The following is a 26976-nucleotide window of genomic DNA, read 5'->3' on the forward strand; positions in this document are numbered from 1 at the left end:
ACAAGCTATTGGAAGTCGACCTTCAAGACTTATTGTTTGTATGCGATATTTAATTTATTGTTTATATTTATTTTTGTTTCTTAATTTTCCAATTGTTAATTCCAGTGGCAAAACAGCCTGAAAATGAGGCAGTGGAGAATGGCTTAGTTCCGATGCAAGATGTATAGATGGCCTTTTATGTTGTCGATAGTTTAGTTTTGATTATGTTAACTAAGTTATTAAATCTAATTACTTTTAAGCTCAACATGAAAGACATAGTTGATGATTTTTTTCTTGGTTCAAATTTTCAATCTACTGGTATTAGCTGATTCAATTCATTTGGAAAATTATTCAATAGTAAAGTTATTTCCTTTTTTTTGTGTATAGTATACTTAATGATGTTCCAGTATAATAGAATTTTGATCATACGATACATCAAACGTTTGTTTATATTCTTACAACATCAAAACAATGCAATTTGTTGTCCCGTGCATCGCACAGGTACAATTACTAGTTAATTTAATTAAAGAAAATATTTATTAATTTAGAAAAAAAGTTTTATTTTATTTATTAATTAATGTTGAAGGATCCCGAATTTCACCATGGCACTATCTTTTTTAATTTTATTTTGTTTTTATTTTATTGTATTAACTTCTTTTTTGAATATTATAGCTTTATTGTTAATGCCAATTTTTTAATTCATTTCCATACAATTCATAAGTTTAACAATCGGTATTATATCTTTTAAAAAGTGTTTTAGGCTATTAAATGGTATTCTTGACCTTTGATCTTGTGATTCTGTTGACTGTTGTATTGACTTTATTTATTTATTAAGGAATACTATTTTGAGTGTGAATTTCTTTTTTGTTTTTACTTTCAAAAAAAAAAAGCAAAATTAAAAATAAAAAAATTAAATAAATATTCCAAATAAAAACTAGGGTCATCTGCCTGACATAAAAATTGCAATTTATATCTGACTCCTCCACAACTTCAAGGGCCATTCTAGTAATTTTTTCACAACAATCTTGCAATATACTCTTTAATTAAATTAAATAATTCGAATTTGTTGGATATTTTGGCCACTCCAATACTTTTTTTGGGATAATTGTGGAACAAATATCTCTAATTTTGACTAATCCAAGAAAATACTCACCGAACCTCGTGTAGATACTTTATAAAATACCCTATTTCTTTAAAGCTCTATTTAAAAAGAAAAATGAAGGAAAATGGTCGGAATAAAATATATGGTAAAGTAGATGCTACACCTAATTATTTATTATTTATATCAGATGTTTGTTAATTGTAAATTTATACATAATTACAAACATACTTATTTGAATGTGTGCTTAATATGCAAATTCATAGGTGTTATTTAACCTTTATCTACTAAAAACAAATACACTTGGCGTGTAACATTTAATTACCGGGTAAATTACAAACTACAAACACCCCCTGAGGTAAGGTTAATTTACAAAAGAACTCATCTTGTTTGGATAATTACATTTACCCTCCAACTATAATTTTTTCTTACATCTCCACCCTTATGGTGTCAAATTCAACATAATCATCTATATTTCGTGGAATGTGCTCTAGTTTGTACTTGTTTTGAGTAAAAATACAGTTTCTGATGTACCACAATCTGATACATACAAGCCAAAAAACACATATGAGGATCATCTTGCTTCAAAATGTAGAGTTTGAAAGGGATAAAACGGGTAAAAAATGATAATATTCCATCTAATCTCGAATATTCCACTAAAATGTGAGGAGTGGAGGGGTTGTTGTAATTATCCAAACAAGAGGGGACCAAATACCTCATGGATGGTTGTAATTTATCCTTTGATTGCCCTAAAAAAAAAAAAAAAACAGTTATGGGCGGCACGTGGCAACTGTTGGAAAACAGTGGGAACTGTTAACAAATCCATTATGCTTCATTTGGCAGTATTGTTTGCAATCTTGGGGCGGGAAATAAACTGCTTTTCTCATGGTTTTCTCATTTCCATCTTTCACACTCTCATTTCAGCCCACAGTTTCTCTCTCTCTCTCTCTAGCTATACTTTCTCTCTCTACTCATATATCTTCCTTCTTCTCCCCCCAAACACCACCCACCATTTTCCTCTCACTTTCTCCTGCTACATATCCACCCAACAATAAATATCTCCTCCTCCGTACTTGAATGAAGAAATTAACGCAAAATTAATAAATTAATTTGAAGATCATATATTTATACATATATAGGAATTTGTTGAGGATGATCATGACCGTAGAATCTTCTGGTTTGGTGGATCAAATCACGAAATCGGATCACGCGGTTGGAATTGGGGATAAGGTTATCGCGAAGAAGAGATGCGTTAAGAAGAAGGCCAGGCTTCAATTGAAGAGGCCAGCTGTGCGTCATCAGGCGGCGGCGGCGGCGGTGGTTTCTACAACTCTCCAGAAGGTCTTCGATTCCTGCCGCCGAGTTTTCAAGGGCGCCGCCGCTGTTCCTTGCGCCGCCGATGTGCAGAACCTCTGCCGTATTCTCGGTGAGTGAGCCGACACGCACAATTTGTGTTGTTTCTCCATTGTTTTGGTTATAAATTGGGGGAAATTTAAATTTGAAATTCGTTTGGATTGAGTTTTTAATTAGGGATTTTGAAATTTGTTGGTTTTTTTTTTCTCTCTCTAGAATTTGATTTAATAGGATTATTTTGATGAAGCTTGAAGAAACAAGCATTCTCGTCGGAGTAAATAATAAATATATGGTTTGTTATATGCTAAATCCGATGAACTTTTTCGTGTTTTACTAGGGGTGCAAGTAGGAGCTAAATTTCCAAATTTCACTGATTCCGATCCAAAAATTTCCGACTTCGGATCAAATACCTTAATTCCAATAACTGATATTTCGATTTGCATTTTTCGAATGTTTTTGGATTGGAATTGGAACTATATATACGCAATTCTTTTGGAAAATTCCGATTTCCGATCTAACTTTGATTTCCAGTTTTTTTTTTTGGAATTTCTCCGAAAGGCTTGTTTCCGTTCTGATTCATCGGACTTCCAGCCCTAGGTTTTATCCTATCAATTCACACGTTAGTAGTGCATACATCCATGCATACTTTGCACACGTACATACACACTGCCATATCCATGTATATATAATATATACATATATAAAATTATCCGATGTATTTCACGAAAACGTAATCTTGATATCTGCATGAATACAATTTGTTTGTAGATGGTATGATCCCAGAAGATGTTGGACTTAGTAAGGATCTACAGTTCTTCAAACCGAAGACTGAGGCTGAAGGTACACCAAGAGTTACCTCAGCAACCATCTACAAAGGCAATAACTTTGAGGTAATAATATATTAATATATATCACTTCACATAATTTATTACATAAAATTACGCTCGATTAACGATCTTCGAACCATTTATGACATTCTTTATGCAGTTGTGCATTTTCTTCCTTCCTGCATCTGCTGTTATACCACTTCACAACCACCCAGAAATGACCGTCTTCAGCAAGCTTCTATTGGGAACCATGCACATTAAATCATACGACTGGGTCGATCCACTCAACTCCGATTTCTTGATTTCACCTTCCAAATGTAAGTCATCTATCGATCTCCGGTGTATGTCTTGATTATGTAAAATAATGTAAGATGGATTTTAACTAATATATATTCACAGCGAGACTAGCGAAGCTTAAAGCCAATAGAATATTCACAGCCCCATGCGACACTTCTGTATTGTATCCCACGTCGGGAGGAAATATCCACGAGTTCACTGCGATAACACCGTGTGCATTTCTAGATGTGATTGGTCCTCCGTATTCTAAAGACGACGGCCGTGATTGCTCCTATTACAAAGAAACTCCATGCATTAATTTGTTAGGTAAATGTTTTTTTTTTTTGGATTCACCAAATGCTATGGTATATATATATATATATATATATATATATATATATATATATATATATATATATATATATATATATATATATATATCATCAATTCTTTTATTTAAAAACTTTTTTATTTGATTTCTTAGATAGAGAAGAAATTGAAGAGTATAAAGCGGATGGTAGTTGCTATAGATGGCTTGAGGAAATCGAAACCCCAAAGGAATCGGAGATGGATGGAATCGAGTACATGGGTCCGAAAATTATCGATTCGACTGCGTAGCTTTCTTGCTTCAGTTCTTCGTTTTGCTTCGTAATTTTGTACATATGATCCTTTGTAGAATCAAAAGTTGCAATGACTTGTTGATGGTCTCGTCATTAATACAAGAAGGTTTGTTGTCAGTGTTGACACAGGAAGGTTTGTTGTCAGTGTTGACGAAAATTGATACCAAATTGTCTCTTGTTCCTTTTAATGTGTAAAATTCTTGTCTAATTTCTTTTTTTGCAGGAAATTTTCTTTCATTCGTTACATGTGTGTATTTTATAAATTGATTCAATTAAAACTGCATTTTATTCATTACATGTGTGTAAAAATAGTAATACACTGCATGATACATGTATGTATTGATTGAATTCAAAGGGAATATCAAATATGTATATATTGCACCAATATATACATATTTGAGTGGTCACTTGGTGAGTAAAATTAAATGCCACTGCATCATAAAATCAGTAGCAACCCTCCTCGGCTGTAGGGGCTGAGTAAAAAGGAAAATTACAATCTTACCGTTAAAACAATAACTAAATTTTGTTTGATAAGAGACTATACTGACAATTTACACATAATATCAAAAGGATCTAACAAATTTAATACAAAATATAATCTAAAGAACCAAATTTCTTATTAATAAAATAATTAATTAATTAGTAGGGATCCAATCCAATCTAATTTTATCCGATATAAATAAGCAAATGAGGCCTTAGAATATTAATATATTTCTTATGCCATAACTTAAATCAATTAAGTAAAAGTCCATAAGTAACTCACTAGAAACCCGGGAAACAAAGAGAAATATGCGCACAAACCAGATATCCAGCCACAAAAAGAAGGATCAACTCTTTAACTCGATACTCTTGGATGCAAGAGTTTATCATCAGGACTTCTGTTTTCTATAATAAAATATTCCCTCAATTTAGCACAACTAAGATTCAAATATACAAAGTCATTATCTTCATTTTTTAATTTCTTATTTCTAAAATTATATTTAGTTAAATGGGAGTTTGGGCTTACTAGTAATTTGATATGTTTCGGCCCAACAGAAAACAAGTCCTTCAAGCCCATGTGCTGCTAAAATTACAAACTTCAGGGAGCTAGATGTAATTTATAAAAAAGAAAGGCTACTTTTGTAATTACACTTTATTTGAGGGAGGTGGATGTAATTTATGCAATAAATTATTAAAGTTTGGACGTTGAAAATGCAGAGTATTTAAGGTGGACCGTAAACAAGTTAGGTATCTTTTTGATAGCATACCACCGTCCGATTCGGTCCCATCCCCTTTTTGTTTTTGTCTTTATTTTTTTATTTTTTAAAATATTTTTTCTTAGTAAAATAATTACACATATTCATATTATTATTATTAATAATGTCATAAAGATTAAAATGAGAGAGAGAAAGAAAGAAAGAAAGAAAGAAAGAAAGAGTGACGAGGCCAAAGAGAGTCACAGCTAAGACAGAGTACATAATTAGCCAATTGTCCAAAATGCTGATAGTGAAAGCTCACTGTGCTGCCGGACAATATCACCATCAAATTCATATATATTCCTTCATATATAATATTAATAATAATTCATTTTTCCAATTTTAATAATAACAACATAGTAAATAAATAAATAAATAAAAAGACAATGTGGGAGAAAAATAAAAATAAAAAAAAGGGGTTGGTTCTCTTCTGCAAGAATCTTTCTCTGTGGCTTTGGCTTTGCCTTTTCCTTTTTTGTGGTTCACGACACCATTAATAAAGCTTCCTCAAAAGCACTAAAAAACATGAGAGAGAAAGTGTTTTAGAGAGAGAGAGGTAGTTAGCAGTTTCACAGAGTTTAATGAAATCCACGTCACTCCTACTTGTCTTCTTCTGTGCATGGTCTGAATATCAGAACAACTTCCTTCCAGTAGCTTCTCTGCTTCATTTTCTTTTTTTACTTTCACAGCATTTTTTGGAGATTCCTAGGTTAATTATTTGTGGTTGCTTCATTTCAAGATTAGTAGTTGGTGAAGTTCAGTATCACCTGATTTAAAAAAAAAAAAAATTTTTTTTTTCAGTTAGCTGGTTGCTTCATTTGAGGGTAATTGGTAGTAAAAAAAAATTTCCTACCAATTAATGAAGGCTTAATTATATTCTGTTCCGATTGGAGTTTCTTCGAACATTTCGGTTTCTCCAGAACCTCGTTTCTGCTGCTAAGACTAAGGTATGTTTTTTTTAAGTTTCTTGAGCAAACTAACTGCACACGCCATTTTCGACATTCTTGATAAACTGAGCAGAGCTTTTGTGGCTAATATTATTCAGTTTTTTCTCGATCAGAATTATACGAAAAACCACTTTCCACGAATCGAATGGCGAAAACCCGAACCGAAGCCCTCCCGTTTCTGTTCATCGTTTTGATTTCGATCTCTTACACAGAGCAGATACAGTTACACTCGTCCCAAACAGAAACCCTATTCAGAATCAAATCCCTCCTAAATTCCCCACCTTCTCTTCACAACTGGAACACCACCACCGATTTCTGCAACATCGATACCATCGTTTGCTACGAACGGAACATCACTCAGCTGCACATTGTCGGAAATTCAAACGCACCTCGATTACCTCAAGACTTTTCGATCGATTCATTCGTCACCACTCTCGTAAAACTTCAAAACTTAAAAGTCCTAACATTAGCTTCTCTTGGCCTGTGGGGCCCACTCCCTAACAAACTCACTCGTTTATCCTCCCTTGAAATACTAAACTTGACCTCGAATTTCCTCCAAGGAAATATACCGACTGTTATATCATCATTCAAACATCTTCAAACATTAATACTCGACTGCAATAACTTCACCGGTGGGATTCCGGATGGGATTGGTTCACTTTCCGATTTGGCTGTTTTGAGTGTAAAGAACAATTCTTTATATGGATCTTTGCCTCGTTTGTTGGGAAATTTGGTAAACCTAAGAGTTCTTGTATTGTCTAATAACAATTTCTCCGGCGAAGTACCTGATTTGAGCAGCTTAACGAATCTTCAAGTTCTTGATTTGGAGAACAATGCACTTGGATCTCGGTTTCCAGTACTTGGTGATAAAATCGAAAGGATTGTACTAAGGAACAATAGATTTACTTTCGGCATTCCAGACAAAGTTCGATCTTACTATCAGCTGAAACTCTTCGACGTTTCTTCCAACAGATTCGTGGGCCCGTTTCAGTTATCTCTGTTGTCTCTACCATCAATCGCCTATATAAATATTGCAGAAAACAGATTCACAGGATTGCTGTCTGAAAATCTTCAGTGCAGTGATGAGCTGTATTACGTGAACTTCACTGCAAATCTATTGACTGGAAAACTACCGAAGTGTTTAATTTCCGAATCAAAGAAAAGGGTCGTGCTGTATAGTGACAATTGTTTGTCAACCGGTGACGAAAATCAACAGCCGGTTTCCTTCTGTAAGAACGCAGCTTTCGCTGTAGGAATATTACCTCATTCTCATAAGCAAAAACGAGCTTCTAAAGTGATTCTTGCTTTGAGCATATGTGGAGGAGTTATTGGAGGGATAGTTTTAGTTGGGGCAACTTTTTTGGCAGTCAAGAATTTTCTTGCCAAGAGGGCATTACAGAAACCTACGACGACAGAAAATGCTTCGACCAGCTATACATCGAAGTTTCTCAAAGATGCAAGTAAGTTTCTATTTTTTCGAATAATTATTCGCCACCTTAAAAAGGTGGTTTTTTTATTCGAGAGTTTTTGAGTTCGATTGTTGTGTATAGGATATATAACTCAAGCAATGAAGCTAGGAGGACTCGGTCTTCCTGCTTACAGAAACTTCTCACTGGAAGAGCTGGAGGAGGCAACGAATAACTTTAATACATCAACTTTCATCGGAAAAGGTTCTCATGGTCAGGTATTTGTTTTAAGGTTATAATTTTTCTTGCATTTTTCGTTTTTCATTTTTCAATTTTTTTTTTTATCATATTTTGCTTCGTATAATCAGATGTACAGAGGACAACTGAGGGACGGATCCAGTGTGGCGATTAGATGTCTTAAATTGAAAAGAAACCGGACCACTCAATACTTTATGCCTCACATAGAAATGATTTCGAAACTCAGACATCAGCATTTGGTGAGTGACATCGGGCACTGCTTCGAGTACTACTTGGACGATTCGAGCATCAGCAGTTTATTTATCGTATTCGAATACGTACCAAACGGGACCCTCAGAAGCTGGATTTCCGGTAAGTAGAATTTACCAGACGATTTTAACGTACTAGGTTATTACATTTGGATGTACTAATTTTCACTTTAAATATTTCTACGCAGAAAGGCGTGCGAGACAAAAGCTAACCTGGGGTCAGAGAATAGCAGCAGTTACAGGGGTGGCAAAGGGTATCCAGTTTCTACATACCGGGATTGTGCCGGGTCTTTTTTCGAATAACATCAAAATAACAGATGTTTTATTAGACCCGAACCTCATTGCCAAAATTAGCAGCTATAACTTGCCTTTGCTATCAGATCATATGGGAAAAGTACGTCGAACGAACTTTTAACTGTCGTGTTTCAAGAATCATTATTATATATTGCACAAAAAAAAATGTTCTAAAATGTTCTTCTGTTGTTAATATTATTACTACAGGATCATCTCAAAAATTTCCTCGGCGGTTCAAAGGAGTTCAAGACCTCAAGGTTTTTGACTTTTTCCACTTATAGTGTTCGGGTATGCAAAAAGTCAAAACGACACTTCGTATTTGAAGATATTTGTTGTGTTGATTAACAGGGAAAAGCATCAAGATAAGCTGGATATATACGACTTTGGAGTGATTTTGTTAGAAGTCATCTCGGGGAGGCAAGTAAATTCTAGAAACGAAGTGGAGGTAGTCAAAGATCAGGTACTAACTACTAAGTTCACTACAGTTTACTTTCGAATTTCATCGAACAAAGTGAATCCATATTTTTTCGGTCTTACACGAATTTATCGAACACAAATTTTTGACAGAAAACAAATGAACTAAAGCTCTTACCAGGTTCCTTTCTGACATATGATTTGCAGTTACAAGCCAGCACATTAGCTGACGACGCATCAAGAAGGAGTTTAGTCGATCCAGCGGCTCAAAACTCGTGCTCGAGCGAATCAGTGAAGACCATGATCGAGATATGCTGCAGATGCTTGCTTAACAATCCAGCCGAAAGACCTTCCGTTGAAGACGTTCTGTGGAATTTGCAGTTTGCAGCTCAGGTTCAAGATATATCTCAAAGCAGTGAGACCTCTCCGGTTTCTCCCCTGCAATCTTCACGCTTAAAAACGACTATCAAATAATAGACAATGATAAAAGACGATCTCTCAGCTTGTGGGATATATCGTCCAAGAATATTTTCATTGTTTTTGCAAGTTCAGTTATATCAACTCCCACATAAATAAACCAAATCAAAATATGCAATCGCGTGTTCTTTTACCTGTCGATGATTCATGTATCTTCTGAAGGCAGAATGCCGATACACGAAGAACTACCACAAAAACAGGGCTGCCCGTTCGGTTTGATCCCAACTTCCCCATAGCTAAAAGCGAGCTCTTCGTTTTCTCCAATATCTCGCGAAGCAAATAAGCAAACACGTGGCAGCAGAGAACCGGAGCTTCTCACCACCGCCATGTCGAGATTCCCACCATCGCAAGAATGGTTGATGAATCGAGCCACATTTCCGATTCTTGTGGCATCTATGTTGATCCTCATGCATGTGTTGCCCGATGGAAGATGCTCCCTCACGACTAATAGTGCCGGTGAAGATGCGATTTTGTCGTAGGTTAGCTGCCTTTGTCTTGCTTCTTTTGTAGACAATAACTCACCTTCAATATAATTAATTACAGATCAATTTTAAAAATGACAATTCCTAATACTAATTCAGCAATTTGAGGCACAGGAAAATTACCTGCGTACTCGCAGACAAACTGTCCGGTGGTAATCAACTCAGCCGCGTGCAAACACCACCCTTTTCTCTCATCTTTCACAATCTTCAATCTGACTGTAACCCCTCCCTCAGTGACCCGATTCCCGCAACCCGAGTCGCACTCGCAACTCGGCCCGCATTCCCGGGTCAGCAGAGACTCGCCGGCTTTTGAGCAGGGACATAACTCGCCGCAGCTGCTAGGGCAACTGCACCCGGTGGCGCCCTCGACCCGGAATAGAAACGGGTCTGGACGAGCCTCTAATCGGGCGTCGTCGTCGGAGCCCCATGGCTGGCGTAAGTCGTCTCTTACCCGGAAGGTCTGCGTGGGGGTGTAGATGAAATAGGAGTAGGGATGCGAGACGGCGGCGGCGGCGGCGTGTTTGAGAAATGGGATTGGAAGGTTCTCGAAACCTCTGGAGGCGTCGGAGGTTCTTCGAGCGGTTATAGGTTTGGAGATTTCGTACAAGGTTTTGCAGGTTGATGAAATGGAGGATAGTTCGGTGGGGTTAAGGTAGGGGAGGATCACGGCGGCGCACCGGAAGAAAGCCTCTTGAGAATGGCGATCGCCGGTTTTCCTGCAATCGTTCATCTTTCCTTCGCCGTTCTCTAATCCTCGTTTCTGTTTGCAAAAACTACCCCCAACTTTTCGAAAGTTCCTATTGTTGCCCAATTTTTAGAAAAAGACGCATATATTTTTTTTTTTTCTTAGTTGAAGTTGAAGCTAACACATCATAAATATTACAACTCTATATCATGGACAAATTTGAATATCGCATTTGCCGGTACATTTATGGGTAAATGAGTGCTTATCGACAAATGCACTCTTTATATAGGTACGTTAGAAATTCAAAATTTTGCACGGCAAGAGTGGTCTAGTTGGTGGATCGTTTTCTTTCTGGAAAAAAAAAAAGTTGCAAAATGGGGTTTTCGTAGCGACACGAAAGTGAAAATTAAATGGGAGGAACTGTATTTACATCAAAATAATTCGATTTCTTGATTTTTTGGAGGTAAAGTTACTACCACTTTTCTCAAACAATACCACAAAGAAGCAAACTTTTGCCATTGGTTTCCATCAAACTGAAAGTTAAATGTTGCAATTGAAGAACTTCTCACAATATGACGATAACTTATCCATCAGACTCGTTAGGGTCAAAAAAAAAAAAAAAAGAGAAAAATCAAATCAAAACGGACCATTTATTCTGTAATAGACACTTTAGCTTGTTCGCGAGTGTAGCATCAAACAAACCCATTAATAGTCCCAAGTAATAAGTACAAGACAACAAACCACATTCATATTTACTCAATTCAGAGAGAATTGAACAACCAAGCAAATGATTTATTTCAACTCGAGACATGTAATAAGATTGAGCACCTGTTTGATACGATAATTCGCTTCCTCAAACCTAACAAACATAGATGGAGCTAAAACTCTGGCCAATCACAGTACCTAAACTATGTACATTTTATAGAAGTGTCGAGAAAATCAATCATAAGCCCCGTGTATTCATCCAAGGATACACATCCATGGGAACCTCCACAAAGCAACAAAGAAAATGAAAAAAAGAAAACAAAGAAGATACACTCTAGGTATATGATATGAGGCAAATAGTATACCATGGTATGTTGCATGTAACACGAAGCAACACACTCGTACAAAGGCTTTCCCAAAAGGGAGCACAATGTTTCTTCAGTCTCGTTTTTCATCATTTTCCTTGAGAAACAAATAGACTTCGATAGTACTCAAAGATCGATCAACACACGATAAACCTAATACGACGCATCTAAATCCAACAGAATGTTCATCGCCTAGTACAGATCAGGGTTTTTTCACAGAGCACCGCAGTTTAAGTAAGCACCGTCGATGCAAAAAAATCAAGAATTGATTTCACATTCGAATTCTTTTAAACTATTAGGCAATGTAGGATCACACATATAACTTATTGGATGACGGACAACAAGTTATTGTTTCAACGGATCCGACTTATCACAGAATCGAATAAACTCAGCATTAGAAACCAAAGTATAAACCATTTAGTTATGCATCTAAGTTCTCCGGAAAATTCAAAACTCTCGATTCCGAATCAAATTTTACCTTCCCCTAATCCGTAGTATTATATATAAATCTCATAAATAAGAGTCGCATTAATCGAAAAAGTTGCTAAAATCCATCATTATACAAATTTTAAACCAAAAAAATAAAATTAAAAAAAAAAGAACAAAATTAGCGAAGATAAGCAGGGATCTTAATGCGGATAAAGAGCATACTCATAACATAAGAAATCACGACGAACGCAACACCAGCTGAAGCATACGATACCTTCACACTCTTCGCCCGATTTTTATCCATCGCCAGATCCAGGAGCACGATCCCGATTCCGCCGAGCATGAACATGAATCCGGACGACAGCCCCTCGATGATGTACTGACCGTTGACCCGACCCGGGAGGAAGACGACCGGTCGGACCGCGCCGGTGAACCGGTCCTGAGTGGATCCGATGCCGGGTGGCTCGACGATGACGTCGTAGACGATTCCGGAGACGACCATGAAGTAGGTGAGGAGGATTAGGGAGTAGACTGTCATTGCGGATGGGAGGGTGAAGGTCGGCAGCTTCAGGCGGAGGCGCGGCGGCCGGAGGAAGGAGAACGGGAGGATTTGGATGACGTGGAAGAGAGGGTCGATGGATCCGGATGATGGAACGTGGTGGGATGCGGCGGCGGAGGTGGCGGTGGACATTTTTTGCGCCGGTGGACGAATTGGGGGTTTTTTCCTCGGTTGGGTCTTTCACTCACTCTCCACTCGCTGTGTGTAACTTCTTCTATTTTGACCTCGATTTTCTCTTTTTTCTTAACTAATATAATAAATTATAAATTACACCCATCTTTTATTTTAGAAGATAAAATAAAATTACACATATTTTATATGTATATATTTTTCATAATTACACCTATTCTATATTGATGTAATTACAAATACAAATTGTTATTATTATAATCATTTGGCTAAATTACAACCATCCCTGAGGTCTGGTCAAATTACGAAAACCCCCCTCCTGTTGGGGTAATTACAACCACCTCTTTTAAGTTTTAACCATAAATCTTCTTACACGTCCAGCCTTGCGGTTTCAAATTTAGTGGAATCTTCGAGATTATATGGAATATTATCACTTTTGTACCCGTTTTATCTCATTCGAACTCCACATTTTGAAGCAAGATGATCATAATATGTGTTTTTTGGCTTGTATATATCAGATTGTGGTGCATCAGAAACTGTATTTTTACATAAAACGAGTACAAGATAGAGCACATTCCACGAAATCTAGATGATTATGTTGAATTTGACACCATAAAGGTGAAGGTGTAATAAAAAATTATAGTTGAAGAATAGATTTAATTATCCAAATAATATGGATTTTTTTTCTATAAATTGACCATACCTTAGAGGTGGTTGTAAATTACGCTTATTATTTTAATAAATATCAAATGAATGAAGTTAGCTAACATCAAACCTCAAAAAAGTATTCATAATTTTTTAGATAAGAGGGGGTCTATCTATAATTATATCAAACCTCCGGGAAATAGTGTAATATCTAATTTAAACTCAACCCCTGACTTAATTTTGATAACTAATAACTAATGTAACACGAAAACTTCAATCTCTTAATGTTTTCGCGTTTCGAATATATTTTGTCCGACACTTGCCGAACATCTTACGAACTATTTTGTAATTTCTAAAAAGTTAAAAATACGTTTGAATAGTAAATTTTTAAATATTTTTTCGTTGCTTCCTCAATTATTTATATAATTTAAATAGATAGTTGATAGTAAATTTATTTTGAATATATTTGTATGAAACTATATAAAAAGAATTTATATGTAAATAATATATATATATATATATATATATATATATATATATATATATATATATATATATATATATATATATATATATATATATATATATATATATATATATATACCTATACTTTAAATATTTTCCCCAAACTCTCATATCCCCACTTTTGGTATGCTCCCCATCACCGTTTTCGTGTCTGTGATACATCGGTAATAACCAACCCAAAAACTAAGATGGTTTCGAACATTCAACAGATACTTCAGTAATTTGCAAACAATAAACTATTAATATTACAATACAATCTGTATAATCATAAGATATTTCAAAAAAAAAAAAAAAAAAAATCATTCCCATAAGATAAAAGAACTCATATATATGTACCGGGCTAACAAGATCTGGTTGCCTCTCCCATGCATACAAAGTTCACAACTGAACTGTGAAAAAAAATATATATAAGGAAAAAGAAAAAAAAAAAAAAAAAATACTCAAAACAGTACTAGAAGCAACATACTTTAAAGTACAAAAATTTACAGATCTATGCACATAACTAATTAACACCTATTTTACAAGAACGACGACGACGGACGTCACAAACGAGAACGTACGTACGTTCTCGTTTCCATCCTCACTAATTAATCAAACAGTAGATTAATTAAATCTCTAGTACGTACACACACACAAGCACACACCGAATAATAAAAATAATAATAATAATAATAATAATAATTCATCTCGAAAAGTAGGTCTTAGGCGAAAAGAGCCTCCTCGGAGAAAACATGCCCATATACCGAGGCGAAGCCATGCCATCGATCGATCTATAACTAGGCATAATGAACCCTTCTCTATCACCCGCGGGCAAATTCACGCCGTTAAAAGTCCCACACTTGGCCAACTTCCCGAACCACGAATTCTTCTTATTGCCATGCGAAGCCTTGCTCGTACCGTTTATCTTATCGCACAAGTACTCCTTAACCATATTCAACCCTTGCTCGAAAATCTCGGCAGGTGGCGAAACGAGTGGGTTCCCTTCCACGCTGAGCTTCTGCAGCTTCTTGAGACAGCCGATCGAGTTGGGCAGGGCCGTAATTTTGTTGTAACTCACGTCCAATTCGACTAGAGAAATGAGGAGGCCGATCGAGTACGGGAGTTCGGCTAGGTATTGGAAGTTTTGGCTCACGTTGAGGATTTCGAGGTTGATTAGGTTTTCGAGATCTTCGGGAAGGCTCCGGAGGCAGTTGAGGCGGGCGTCGAGGACTCGGAGGTTCGTGAGGTGGGAGGTTGAGTAGGGGAGGAAGACGAGCTTGTTCGAGTTTACGGAGAGTTTTTTTAGGTTTTGTAGCTCGAACCCGATTGTGTCCGGTAGTTGGCTTAACTTGTTGAAATTTGCATTCAACTCCTCAAGAGCTCTGCATATAACAAAAAAAATGTTTTTTTTTTTTTTAAATTAGTCTAAATAATTGAGATGGTAAAATAATCATAAAACACACATGTATTATTTTTTAGGTTGAATTTTAGGAATAACACAAAAAAGAGACTTGGAAGATGCTTATATAGTTGAATTAATTTTCTATATATCGACAGATAATATGAAACAAAATATATTAATTTATATATATATAAATAAATAAATAAGAGTGGGTGGCTCAATTATTTTAGGATTTGGATGATCAAAGAATGTAAGACTAATATAAGTTGACTTTTTGTACACCTAGTGATAACCACTTGATATAGTTGATATAAGATCACCAAATAAAACTATATATATCTGATAACTTATTGTTTTTTTGTGTTCTAGTTTTTTAATTTTTTGGTCCACACATAATTAAATATGAAAATTAGACAGGCTGGGGGTAAAGATGACAGCCAATTAAAACAAAAGAAAAATTAAACTAATCAACAAAAAGACATGTTGAAGAACAAAGACAAAAAAAAAAGATATTTAATATCTAATTTATATACAAAATTAAGGTACGAAACATTGGCTGAATAATCAATTAGCAGACATATTCACGATGTTTAAGTCCAGGTTCGTAATCGGACGTGAGACGAGACAAGGACTCGAAGAAAAACATTAAACTAATTAATTAATTAATTAAAGGAAAAATTAATTAATGAGCAAATTAAATTAAATTAAATTAACCTGCAGTTTTCAATGGTCCTAGGAAGTGATTGAATAAGGTTGCCTGATACATTCAAAACTTTGAGCTTTGACAAACAACCGATCGAATTCGGGAGTGTTTTGAGCTGATTGGATCGCACGTCGAATACGATCAAGTTCAGGAGCCTTGCTGTCAATGATTCTGGAATATTCTGTCAAATATAACGGAACTTAAACACCGTTAGGACATCATGTTGAGAACTAATGCATATCATGTATTTTCAGATGGTGTGACAACTAATTAAACATAGAAAAAAATTTTAGGAACAAAATTCATAATTTATTTATTGCAATATAAAAAGCTTGAACCTTGAACCAGATTTCATTTCCATAAAATTTGAATTATCTCATGTTATAATCAGATTATACCTTATATATATATATATATGATAGAATTTTTTTTAATTAGCCTTTAAAAGCCTAATGGAAACTAAAAAAACAGCAATAAATTCATAATTTGACCATAACTTCCCTTGAAATTCACTTTTCTTGAAAAAAAAAATTATAAACAAGAAATTAATTTATCTTGTTATCAACAAGAAAAATTTGAATTATCTCAGGTTGTAATCAGATTATACCTTATATATGTATAGAATATTTTTTAATTAGCATTAAAAAGCCTAATGGAAAATAAAGAAACAGCAATAAATTCATAATTTGACCACAACTTCCTCGAAATTCACTTTTCTTGAAAAAATATATAAAAAGAATTGTAAAAAAGAAATTAATTTAGTTTACATAAATCTTTGAAAACATATATAAAACACTTCTCTCTTTGTGGCAAGCAAAAAATAAAGAAGATGATTAATAATTAAATAATTAATAACCTGGAGATTGTTATTAGAGAGGTCTAATTTGCAGATGGCAGCTAAATTGAGAGATGGAATAGGGAGTTCATCCAAAGACATCCCACTAAGGTCAACTATTTCCAGCCGTTGATCTTCCTCTACTCCATTCCCAGCCGTTGATCCGCTCCTCCTCCTATTACTATCCACCTTCACCTGTGATCTCATCTTATTCCTCGCACTATTCATCATCGTCCTCACTTGCTGCTGTTGCTCCTCGTACATCATCTTCACACACAAAATATATATACATATATATATATATATAGAGAGAGAGAGAGAGAGAGAGAGAGGTAGAGAGAGAAACTTGAAGAAAACAAGGAAAAAAGAGGGGTATTATCTGTAAATATGTCTATTATAGTAACAGACAGTACACATATACTTATAATGGGTAAAAAATAAAAACACACAAGTGGAATATGAATGTGGGAGGAGCGTGTATATATAGAGAGAGAAAGTGTACGTACGGATGAGAGAGAAAGAGGAGAGAGAGAGAGGAGAGAGAGAATTATATTGGAAAGTACAAAGTCCGTATATTGCGTACTGACGTTACCTACTCAAATAAAAGTCAACCTCCGTTTTTATGTTACAGTTGTGGTGTCCGTAAATTCCGCTTCCATTTTTTTTTATTATTATTATTTTATTTATTTATTTATATTTCCACTATATGTAGTAATGTAAAATAGTCACTATATAGTATATAGTATATAGTATATTATATAGTATATACTGTGCTTATACTTTGTCAGCTCGAATTTTATTCCTTCTTAGCTGTATTTAAAATTTAATCATATACTCTATTTGGTCTGTCCGTATAAACCGTATAGGACAAGAAGAAAATCACTACTTTTGATTCGAAATTATTCGTTTATTAAAAAAATGTTCGAGCTCGATTTGTTAATTAATGTAGTGAACGATATTGAATAAATATTTTTGTTTAATAATTAATTAATTTCAACTTTAGCTTGAGATTGATTAAGATAAAATGAAAAAATATGTTGAAAAAGTTAAGCTACTCGAGTTTTATTCATGTTCAGCTCGATTAAAACTCGTTTGAACTCGATTGCTATGAAACCAAACTTTTGAATTGTTTTGGATTTTTTTGTTTGAAAAGCTTAACAAATACAAACTAACTCATTTCGAAAAAATAATCAAATTGAAATAGAAACGAAAGCTAACACTGCCGTCATTTTTTTTAGATATATAATTTGTGATTCGTCAAAGTTGCATATAATGGCTGAGAATGAAATATTTGAATATTATGGTTTTCAATTCGTCAAAATTACATTCGGGGTTTTATTTTACTTTAATTTGAAAAAGAACAACATAATATTTCAATAATTTCAGAAATCAAACAAAAAAAATTTATGGACGGCAAATATATGACAAAATTATTAATAAATTATGCATATTGGGATAACTCAAACGTATAATTAAAAAAAAAAAAAAAAATAAAAAAACCGACCGGGGAAAAATATAATTAATATTGGGCAGAAGAATCTAATAAAAAAAGATGTTGCATAGTCTATGATTATACGGTAGTACTCTCTATATTATTAAAATAAGACAAATTGATTATTAAAATTGATTATTAATAATATTAATTTTTTAAATCGTGAGAAAGACAAGTTAGCAAATTATGGAAGTCAAGGGGTACTACGCACGATTTCATTATGGGGCACAAACTTTGGTGGGTTGTGAAATTCCGTGAATATTAATTCCCCATATCCTTAAGCAATATTGTTCGGTTGAATTAGGGCTGACGATCGGTGCATATGAACTGAGTTTTGTCGGCATCAATACTATACATTCAAGATTATATATCATCGGACTTTATTATTATATTTATAGGCTTAAACTTTATTTATGTATTTTTCTTCGAACTTTGGATTTATGTCGGGCAGTATATATATAAATTACATACTACGCAGTCGAAACTCGAATGTGTTCCAAAAAAAAAAAAAAGTAACTTCGAAACCGAAGAGCAAAATCTAAAGTATCTATAAAAAGTAAAATAAGATAAAAATTATAGTTTGTTCCTTGAAACAAATAAAATTTAATGTGGCAAATGTTTATTCCCTAAGTAATTATATGACAAAAAAGCATTAGAGTCCACTTAATTACTTTTATTTTGACTTTTTTTTGTGAAATAAAATAATTTAATACGATTGTAACTTGTAACTTGTACGCTGAGCCAAAATAAATATATTATATATTTAATTATTAACTTAATCAGGTGGACCTTATTCGAATTAACCATAGCAACTTCAAACTCAGCTCATAAATGAAACGAGTTTAATAATAGGGGTCTTAAGATATAAGTCTCTGGTGACAAACCTTATTAGAACTAAATGACAAGTCTAACTAAAAATTGCTTCACATCCTTTATTAAATTCATTCCAAAAATGCCCCTCCACTCACAAATTCGAAATTACACCAAATTGTAAATATACTATGATAAATTACGTTACTATTTAACATTTTTAAGTGTGCATCTAGCATTTTTTTTTTAATTTTTACGTGGAACACGTTTTTTTTCCGTATTTTATCATTATATAAAAATCTATTTTTTCCCCTTCTATTCTACATAAAGTGAAAATTATGAACTCTTTTTAATTTTTTCGGTCGTAGACATCTTCAGAAACCCATAGGAAAGCGTAGTAATCCGTAGTCACCCATAGACATCTTGAAACCCTAACTCCTCCTACAAACCCTAACCGCTAGACCCATAAACACCCATAGACATCCAAATAGATTTTTTTTTTAAATTTTCCCCACCAAACCCTAGATTCCCTCCTCCATCCACCACCATCCACCACCACCACCATCACCGAGCGCCGCCATCACGCCATCATCCATGCCCAACATTGTCGTCGCGCCTTCCACCATAGATCTGACCTTAAACCACCATAGCCGCGGTCTCCTTGCCTCTACAACCATCCGCTTATTGCCGCCGTCTCCACCGCCATAACCACCACCCCCTCAATAGTGGATTGGAGTGGTGGAGAACGAAAGAGACTGAGAGAGATAGCGATATTGAAAAATAGAGAGATAAAGATTGAGAGAGAGAGAGCGAGAGAAATAGACGAGACAGAGAGAGAGATTGAGAGACGGAGAGAGCGAGATTGAGAGACGAAGAGATTGAGAGACAGAGAGATTGAGAGATTGAGAGACGGAAGAAAAAAAGAAAAATAAATTTGAGAGAAACGTGACTTTAGAATTTAGAATTTATGAATTTAGGTTAAGGGTAAATTAGGGATAAAAGAAAAATTGAGAATGTAACTCATATTTATTTTTCTAAAAAGGATTTAGTTAATAAAAGATATTAAGGTTATATTCCACATCTAATAATGTTTCCAACTAGGGACCTCTAACATATTACCCCTTAATAAAATAGCTCAAATTTGGCCCGGCACACAATAGCCAATCCTTGGTAGAATTTTGATTTTTCTCACTGTATAAATAAATTTATGTTAGCTAAAAGTTTCAAAATATTAATTCAAAATGTGTTCAACATTCAGAACTTTATCTTCTCAATCATATGATTTGACGTTACATTAAAAAAAATAAAAAGATTCACTAAAAACAATAAATATAAATTTACTTTTCGAAATTTTATTCTAAGATACATTTATTTTCAATATATTTAAATATGATTTAATTGTCTAATTGCAAATAACTCAGAAAATAAATGTGCATTAAAAAATTAAACAAATATTATTTTTATTTTAAATTCTTCTTTCTCAAAATAAAAAAATAAATAAAATAAGTCTCAAAACACTTCATATGGGATAGACATGCCATTAGGTCAACATAATCAGATCACCATTTGGAGAATATGCTCCCAATTTATTACCGTGGAGACTTTTATTTCAATATCGATTATTTATATTCAATTTTATTATCATGAATTAATAAACACTCAATTTTACTTTTGACTAATCCAATTAAAAGGCACCACATTTTGGACTGTTTCACTTTAGAAATGATTTGGAAGTTTACTTGAAAATGGAAATTGATATTATTATTTTTCTCTTACTTTACACTTGTTAATTATAATAGTGCGTTGACTTGCACATTGTAGTTTTGGAAATCGGGATACGAAATGTTTTTTTTTTATTTTCTTGAATAAGATAATTTAAATCCAGAAAAATAACTTTTAAACTTTATTAATTTTTGGGGTTTTCTATCTTGCTTGCTTGTAATATTAGTAACACCCTAGCTCAAATAAATAATAATAATAATAATAATAATAATAATAATAATAATAATAATAATAATAATAATAATAATAATAATAATAATAATGATATTCTAAGTTTTGATTGAGTTTAAAGGGCTTCATCTTAATTAAACCAAACATGAAATAGAAACCGGCCCATTTAGTCTAGGCCTATTAAAGAAGTAATATATATATATATATATATATATATATATATATATATATATATATATATATATATATATATATATATATATAATTTATTTTTCAACATGTAAGATATTTTTAATGTGTATCTGTGACACATATCTTCCATGTTTTATTTATTCAAAGAATTCCTTTAATTTGACCTTCGGATTGGGGCGGTAGATTCGACGTCGTTTCATGTTAAAAATATTGATTAAAGGCTATGCAATGGAATATACATCAAACCATGATGTGTCACACAAACTTTGCGAGAAGCGGATGTTGAATGCTGAACAATTAAGTCATTCAGTTGATTTGAGGTAAGTAATGGTTGATTTCTTTCATTTTCCATGTTTAAAATGCTCGGAAACATGATCAAAAGAGACGACATCGATCCGTTTTGGGTAAATTTTGTTATTAATTTTTGTGGAACTTTCTCGATTTTTTTGGTTTTCTGGTAAATTTTCATAATTCGATGTAGTTCGATTGCGTACAATCATTCAATTGGTTTTGATTTTGATTGTCACTCTACTGAATTGACTTATTTTGATCTCCGTTGTTTTTCTTCTTACATTGATTTGGTGATTGCAAAAGAGGGGAAATCGGCCGGACATCGACCGTATCGAAAGAATAAAGTAGAAAGATCGAGGGGAAATCGGCCACGCTTCGACGGCATCAAAAGAGTAAAGTAGAAAGATCGATAAGATAAGTTTTTGTTTAACCCAACTAATTAATGTTGCATTTATCATGATCTTTTGATTTTTTTTTAACTAATAAGTATACATGCCATAGGAAAATAAACATATATATGATTTTAATTAAATTATCACAATATTATACAAGCACATGTTTCATATTCAAAACCCAATTGAATTTGCAAGTGTTACAAAATACATTGTGTTGAACTATCGATGGTAATTATGTTCTATGAGTGAAACCAGAAAGACGATAAAAACGTAATTACTTGATAAATATATATATTCTTCTTAATAAATGTTATTTTCATTTATTTATTTATTTATTTATATTAGGATGCTCAATCAGAAACAACCATACCACGTATGCATATATCTCAGTTTCAGACAGGCACACAATTTATGACATGTTTTATGCAGTTCGTTTCTGTTGTCTTACGTGTCGAAACGTTGACCGAAAAGAAGTGCAAAATTATTAGAGAGTAGTGGATATAGTAAAAGGTTGTGCTACAATAGTGCAGAAATTGTGCAATTTGTGAGGAATGTTTTTCCCAAAACTTTTACTAAGATATGTAACACATTTTTATGATTATTGAGTTTATTGCATTTAGTACCCTTGAATTATATCAAATTGCTAAAAACCTCCCCATGTTATTAACATTCGCAAAAAAAAAATCCCGTATAACGCATTTTTTAGCACACAACTTTATTTTCATTTATTTATTTATTTATATTAGGAAGCTCAACCAGAAACAACCATAGTCCAATATGATATGCTCAAGAATTCAAAACCAGGCATGCATATATCTCAGTTCCAGACAGACACACAATATACGACATGTTTTATGCGTTCATTTATGTTGACATAGTCCAATATGATATGATCAAGAATTGAAAACCAGGCATGCATATATCTCAGTTCCAGACAGACACACAATTTACGACATGTTTTATGCGTTCGTTTATGTTGACAGAGTCCAATACGATATGCTCAAGAATTCAAAACCAGGCATGCATATATCTCAGTTTCTGACAAGCACACAATTTATGACATATTTTATGCAGTTCGTTTATGAAGTGCAAAGTTATGAAGTGCAAAATTATTCGAGAGTAGTGGCTATAATAAAAGGTGGTGCTACAATAGTGCAGAAATTGTGCAGTTTTTTAGGATTCCCAACACTTTTACTAAGGTATGTTACACATTTTTATGATTATTGAGTTTATTGCAAAAACCTCCCCATGATATTAACATTCGCAAAAGAATCCCTTATAACACATTATTTTAGCACACAACCCTCTGAATAGTGAGTTTTTTAGGTGTAATTTGCTAAAATAAATTGAACCATAAAGGGAGTTTTCCAGACAAAATACCTGTTATTTGTAGTGGTTTTCGAGATAGGAATTTTGAAGAAAGAATTGATAAACAATGAAAAGTCGAGGCAAGAACTTTGTTCTCTCTCCTTAAGACAAAATTGCCCCGCAACAGTGCTTCGGTTTCGGCAATTGTCTCCCAAGATACAACGACTTACAGTTCCAACAGAGCAGCACAACAACTGCTGGAACACAACGAACGAAAAGACGTTTTGGACTTTTATTGACACGAAAGAAAGATATTATGCAGCGAATATGCTTATGCTTATGAATGCTTGGATGATTGAGTGAGATTGCTGGAACACTTAGGGCTGTATTTATAGTTTTCAGAAAGTTGTGTTCCAAAAGACACAACTCTAGAAAATGAAAGGAGCTGAAAAAGCATTGTGTCTTTTCGCAGGGGTTACACACCAATTCGTGTTTAAACTGCCACCTGTTCGGATATGATGCTAGATTAATTAATTAAGCCCAAAAACTTAATTACCCAACTCCAAACCAAACATTTCCAAAGTCCAAAGTCCAAAGTCCATCGGCACGGGCACGGGCACGGGCACGGGCACGGGCTCGGGCTCGGTCCGGGCGGGCGGCGGCGGCGCGCGTGTGGCTTGGTACTTGATCCCTCACTTGATTATACCTCTAGCTATCCATTTGACACTATTTAAAGTGTTCTCATTAATGCTTTTTTCGTGATGTGGGACAAGTGACTTTTCACCTCCCACCAAGCCCTTTGAGCTTACTTTAGCTCATTGAAGTACTTTACTTTGTGCATTTATTTCTCATTCATCCCATATTGGATTTGAGCATTTAAACACACTACAATTATCTACTCGAAGAGTAGATTTTGTTTCCCATAATTTTATACTTCAATATTTTCCACATTTGAGGTAAACACCTCAATTTTCCAACAATACCATGAGGAGTTTTTTTAGCAAATATAGACAATACAGGGTGTTGAATGCAATGAACCCATAGTTATATTTTCCACATTTCCAAAAAAAAAAAAACTGGAAATTATGGGACTGTGTATTAACTGTTTGCTTGTTGTTAGTATTGCACAGCAAATGTTTGTTTATCGTTCGATCAAATAATTACAGTTTGGAAATACTGATGAGGGCCTATCTGTAATTAACTTGAATCTGAGGGGTGTTAGTATAGTTGTTCCTTGCAATTCCTGATATCAGAGGAACAAAATTAGGAGACAAAAGGTATTTTTAATAATCAACCATGAATCCGATTATCAGTGCCTTGCGATGTACGAAAGCCTCAAACCGCAAAAGGAGTTGCAAGAATTAATCGATTCTATGGTCGGGACATTGCGGAGCACGAGCAAGAAAACGAACGGGCGGTTTGTTTCTGTTGACTTGCATGTCGAAATGTTGACCGAAACGAGCTGCAAATTATTAGAGAGTGGTGGTCGTAATAGAAGGTGGTGCTACAACAGTGAAAAAATCGGGGAGTTTTTGAAGAAGATCGGTTTTCATGAGGACACGAGTGTATATTTGACTCAGACGGGATGGGATACGAGTCTCAATGCATTGAGGAATGTTTTTCCCAACACTTTTACTAAGGTAAGTAACACTTTTTATTAAGTTTATTGAAAATTATGAACTGTGAAAAATGTTTGCTTGTTGTTTACTTCTTCCAAGTATATATATTTGGTAACAAATAAAATTTCATCAGGGTCTATCTGTAATTAAACTGAAGTTGAGGGGTGTTTGCGCAAAGTGTGAGCGCCCTCGGGATGCTCCCACCTTGTGAACCCATTCACTTATTTTGCACTAACATTGCAAATTGTTATCACTATATTGAAAATGTATTTGATAATTATAAATTGAAATTCTTATTGAAAAAAACATAGAAACTGAAATTAAATTATTAAAAAAAAAATAGCTCATCGGCTTGCTGCTTTATTTCGACAATATAATTCATTTTCATTTGTAAGATATGGAAGACATTGTTAATATTTGTAACATGAGTTGCGGTAAGAAATTTGATATTATAAACGGAAAAAAAAGATGCTGGTGTCGATTAAATCACAAAATATGTCTTGAGATGATTATTATCGGCGGCAAGAGGGGCTTGTTCGATACGCTTGTTCCATATATGTGTATTAATAATTACCCATTTTGCACACAATGTGTATATCGGCGTACGCGTGTATCATTCAATGTAAATATAATTATGCGTAAAATCATTCATCCGATCATACGGCGGCTTATTCTCCTAATCGAAAATTATTAGCAATATAATATATATAATATAAATCATCTTAAGAACTTGGGAAAGAAAAAAATAAATAAAGGGATTAATCATGATAATGTTAAATACGGAATTATTATATTGTCGATATACTAACATATTGGAGAATTTCAATTTCTTAATTTGATTGAAAGTAAGAAATAAAAAAAATGATAAATTCCACTTAAACATGTCACTACGCATGGCCGCAGGTGGGGCCGGGTCCGATCTGAGGAAGAGGGGATACGAAACTGACCCGGTTGGTGGCGGGGACGGGGCCGGGTCTGTAACGGTTTTTTTTTTTTTTTTTTTTTGAAAAATAAAGATTATAATAAGGACAAATTACGGCCACCCCTGAGCTATGGCCAAATTACGAAAAAAAACGCCTCTTGTTTGGATAATTACAGCTACCCATACTTTTAAATATTTTTACATAAAATTTATGTAATTCGATTATTTATCGAACAAAATCGTATATTTAGTTCGGGGAACAGTATGAAATGTTGGAGTACCGAAATTTCGATTCGTTTTTTACCAATTTAACATCCCTAAATTTACCTCTGGAGGATTCTTTTCGTAAGATAATACGTAGTTAAGGTGATGGTTGTAATTACCCAAAGAGGAGGGGAGGTTTCGTAATTTGACTGTAACTCAGAGCTGGCCGCAATTTAGCTTTATAATAACTAGTAACAGAACCCGTGCGTTGCACGGGTAACATTCTAAAAAAGAAGAGAATAATTTATTTAAATACATAATGATAAAAATTGCAATAAATTCAGAAAATTAAGTGGAAAAAACAACCAAGAAATTGAAATAAGAGTATTATTGCAAATCATCTATTACAATAATGATTTGTAAGTATCAACACGTATTATATTGCATAGCAAATAATATGTGTTAGATAAGCAACACAAACATTATGAACAAATTTCAAAGGAAACAATGGATCAGTGAAAATGCAGTAATATTGATAATATAGAGAAAAATGCAATAATGTTCATGTTTAGTACATAGTCACTTGCAATTTGTATGTTCTATGATTGTTGCACTAAAATATAACGATATTAATTTATGATGTAAAAAAAGATGCAAAGTTACAAAAGAGTAAAATTGTATTGAGAAATGTAGGTAAACCTTCCAATAGGATGAACATGAAAATGATAAAGAAATATCGCACAACAGTGAACACCATAAAGCTTGTTGAAGATACAAATAGAATTTGGCTCATGAGAAAACGTAATAAAAACGGAGCAGACACCAGATTAATGAAATCGAACCAAAAGGAGATGCAGTCATGGACCAAAGTAAAACCACTACTAGAAAATCGCCTATTAGCTACGGCACCATCC

The 26976-nt window shown here is 33.9% G+C and overlaps 5 protein-coding genes and 1 long non-coding RNA gene across 6 annotated transcripts; 3 read left to right on the forward strand and 3 right to left on the reverse strand.

Moving 5' to 3' along the window:
• Window positions 1-1937: 1937 nt before the first annotated feature.
• On the forward strand, window positions 1938-4446 carry LOC105949934 (plant cysteine oxidase 2). The gene is made up of 5 exons (XM_012973240.2): window positions 1938-2504; window positions 3200-3321; window positions 3419-3575; window positions 3658-3861; window positions 4019-4446. The coding sequence occupies exons 1-5, from the start codon at window positions 2231-2233 to the stop codon at window positions 4150-4152; spliced, it is 891 nt and encodes a 296-aa protein (XP_012828694.2). The 5' UTR covers window positions 1938-2230; the 3' UTR covers window positions 4153-4446.
• Window positions 4447-5613: 1167 nt separating this feature from the next.
• On the reverse strand, window positions 5614-10747 carry SDG20 (SET domain protein 20). The gene is made up of 4 exons (XM_088824930.1): window positions 10039-10747; window positions 9568-9955; window positions 9135-9401; window positions 5614-6156 (listed from the first exon to the last, which is right to left on the reverse strand). The coding sequence occupies exons 1-2, from the start codon at window positions 10643-10645 to the stop codon at window positions 9579-9581; spliced, it is 984 nt and encodes a 327-aa protein (XP_088681056.1). The 5' UTR covers window positions 10646-10747; the 3' UTR covers window positions 5614-6156; window positions 9135-9401; window positions 9568-9578.
• LOC105949987 (Leucine-rich repeat protein kinase family protein) lies at window positions 5697-9551 on the forward strand. Its single transcript, XM_012973305.2, has 8 exons — window positions 5697-6336; window positions 6450-7796; window positions 7887-8020; window positions 8111-8351; window positions 8437-8642; window positions 8750-8799; window positions 8891-9002; window positions 9164-9551. Exons 2-8 carry the CDS (start codon window positions 6482-6484, stop codon window positions 9428-9430), a joined length of 2325 nt encoding a protein of 774 aa, XP_012828759.2. The 5' UTR covers window positions 5697-6336; window positions 6450-6481; the 3' UTR covers window positions 9431-9551.
• Window positions 10748-12142: 1395 nt separating the features above from the next.
• On the reverse strand, window positions 12143-12928 carry LOC105949911 (Oligosaccharyltransferase complex/magnesium transporter family protein). The gene has a single exon (XM_012973214.2). It carries the CDS (start codon window positions 12788-12790, stop codon window positions 12278-12280), a length of 513 nt encoding a protein of 170 aa, XP_012828668.2. The 5' UTR covers window positions 12791-12928; the 3' UTR covers window positions 12143-12277.
• A 1459-nt stretch (window positions 12929-14387) lies between these two features.
• On the reverse strand, window positions 14388-17329 carry PIRL6 (plant intracellular ras group-related LRR 6). The gene is made up of 3 exons (XM_012973248.2): window positions 16898-17329; window positions 16053-16222; window positions 14388-15318 (listed from the first exon to the last, which is right to left on the reverse strand). Exons 1-3 carry the CDS (start codon window positions 17141-17143, stop codon window positions 14640-14642), a joined length of 1095 nt encoding a protein of 364 aa, XP_012828702.2. The 5' UTR covers window positions 17144-17329; the 3' UTR covers window positions 14388-14639.
• A 4082-nt stretch (window positions 17330-21411) lies between these two features.
• On the forward strand, window positions 21412-25171 carry LOC148767327 (uncharacterized). Its single transcript, XR_016034096.1, has 3 exons — window positions 21412-21643; window positions 21918-23208; window positions 24631-25171. It is a non-coding gene; the product is annotated as an uncharacterized LOC148767327 (long non-coding RNA).
• Window positions 25172-26976: the final 1805 nt, after the last annotated feature.

Source organism: Erythranthe guttata, chromosome 10 (assembly GCF_056151865.1).
Source record: "Erythranthe guttata isolate IM_541 chromosome 10, IM_541, whole genome shotgun sequence".
In the NCBI taxonomy this organism is placed as follows: Eukaryota; Viridiplantae; Streptophyta; class Magnoliopsida; order Lamiales; family Phrymaceae; genus Erythranthe; species Erythranthe guttata.

What these genes read in the sequence shown, in the direction of transcription:
- SDG20 (XM_088824930.1), bottom strand. Translation starts at nt 10,645, where the DNA reads ATGAACGATTGCAGGAAAACCGGCGATCGCCATTCTCAAGAGGCTTTC. An exon ending in GTTTGTCTGCGAGTACGCAG is followed by an intron (nt 9,956 to 10,038) that starts GTAATTTTCCTG and finishes ATTATATTGAAG; the next exon opens with GTGAGTTATTGTCTACAAAA.
- LOC105949911 (XM_012973214.2), bottom strand. Translation starts at nt 12,790, where the DNA reads ATGTCCACCGCCACCTCCGCCGCCGCATCCCACCACGTTCCATCATCC.
- LOC105949987 (XM_012973305.2), top strand. Translation starts at nt 6,482, where the DNA reads ATGGCGAAAACCCGAACCGAAGCCCTCCCGTTTCTGTTCATCGTTTTG. An exon ending in TATCAGATCATATGGGAAAA is followed by an intron (nt 8,643 to 8,749) that starts GTACGTCGAACG and finishes TTATTACTACAG; the next exon opens with GATCATCTCAAAAATTTCCT. An exon ending in TGGAGGTAGTCAAAGATCAG is followed by an intron (nt 9,003 to 9,163) that starts GTACTAACTACT and finishes TATGATTTGCAG; the next exon opens with TTACAAGCCAGCACATTAGC.
- LOC105949934 (XM_012973240.2), top strand. Translation starts at nt 2,231, where the DNA reads ATGATCATGACCGTAGAATCTTCTGGTTTGGTGGATCAAATCACGAAA. An exon ending in CTTGATTTCACCTTCCAAAT is followed by an intron (nt 3,576 to 3,657) that starts GTAAGTCATCTA and finishes ATATATTCACAG; the next exon opens with CGAGACTAGCGAAGCTTAAA. An exon ending in TCCATGCATTAATTTGTTAG is followed by an intron (nt 3,862 to 4,018) that starts GTAAATGTTTTT and finishes TTGATTTCTTAG; the next exon opens with ATAGAGAAGAAATTGAAGAG.
- PIRL6 (XM_012973248.2), bottom strand. Translation starts at nt 17,143, where the DNA reads ATGATGTACGAGGAGCAACAGCAGCAAGTGAGGACGATGATGAATAGT. An exon ending in TCTCTAATAACAATCTCCAG is followed by an intron (nt 16,223 to 16,897) that starts GTTATTAATTAT and finishes TATATTTGACAG; the next exon opens with AATATTCCAGAATCATTGAC. An exon ending in AGGACCATTGAAAACTGCAG is followed by an intron (nt 15,319 to 16,052) that starts GTTAATTTAATT and finishes TGTTATATGCAG; the next exon opens with AGCTCTTGAGGAGTTGAATG.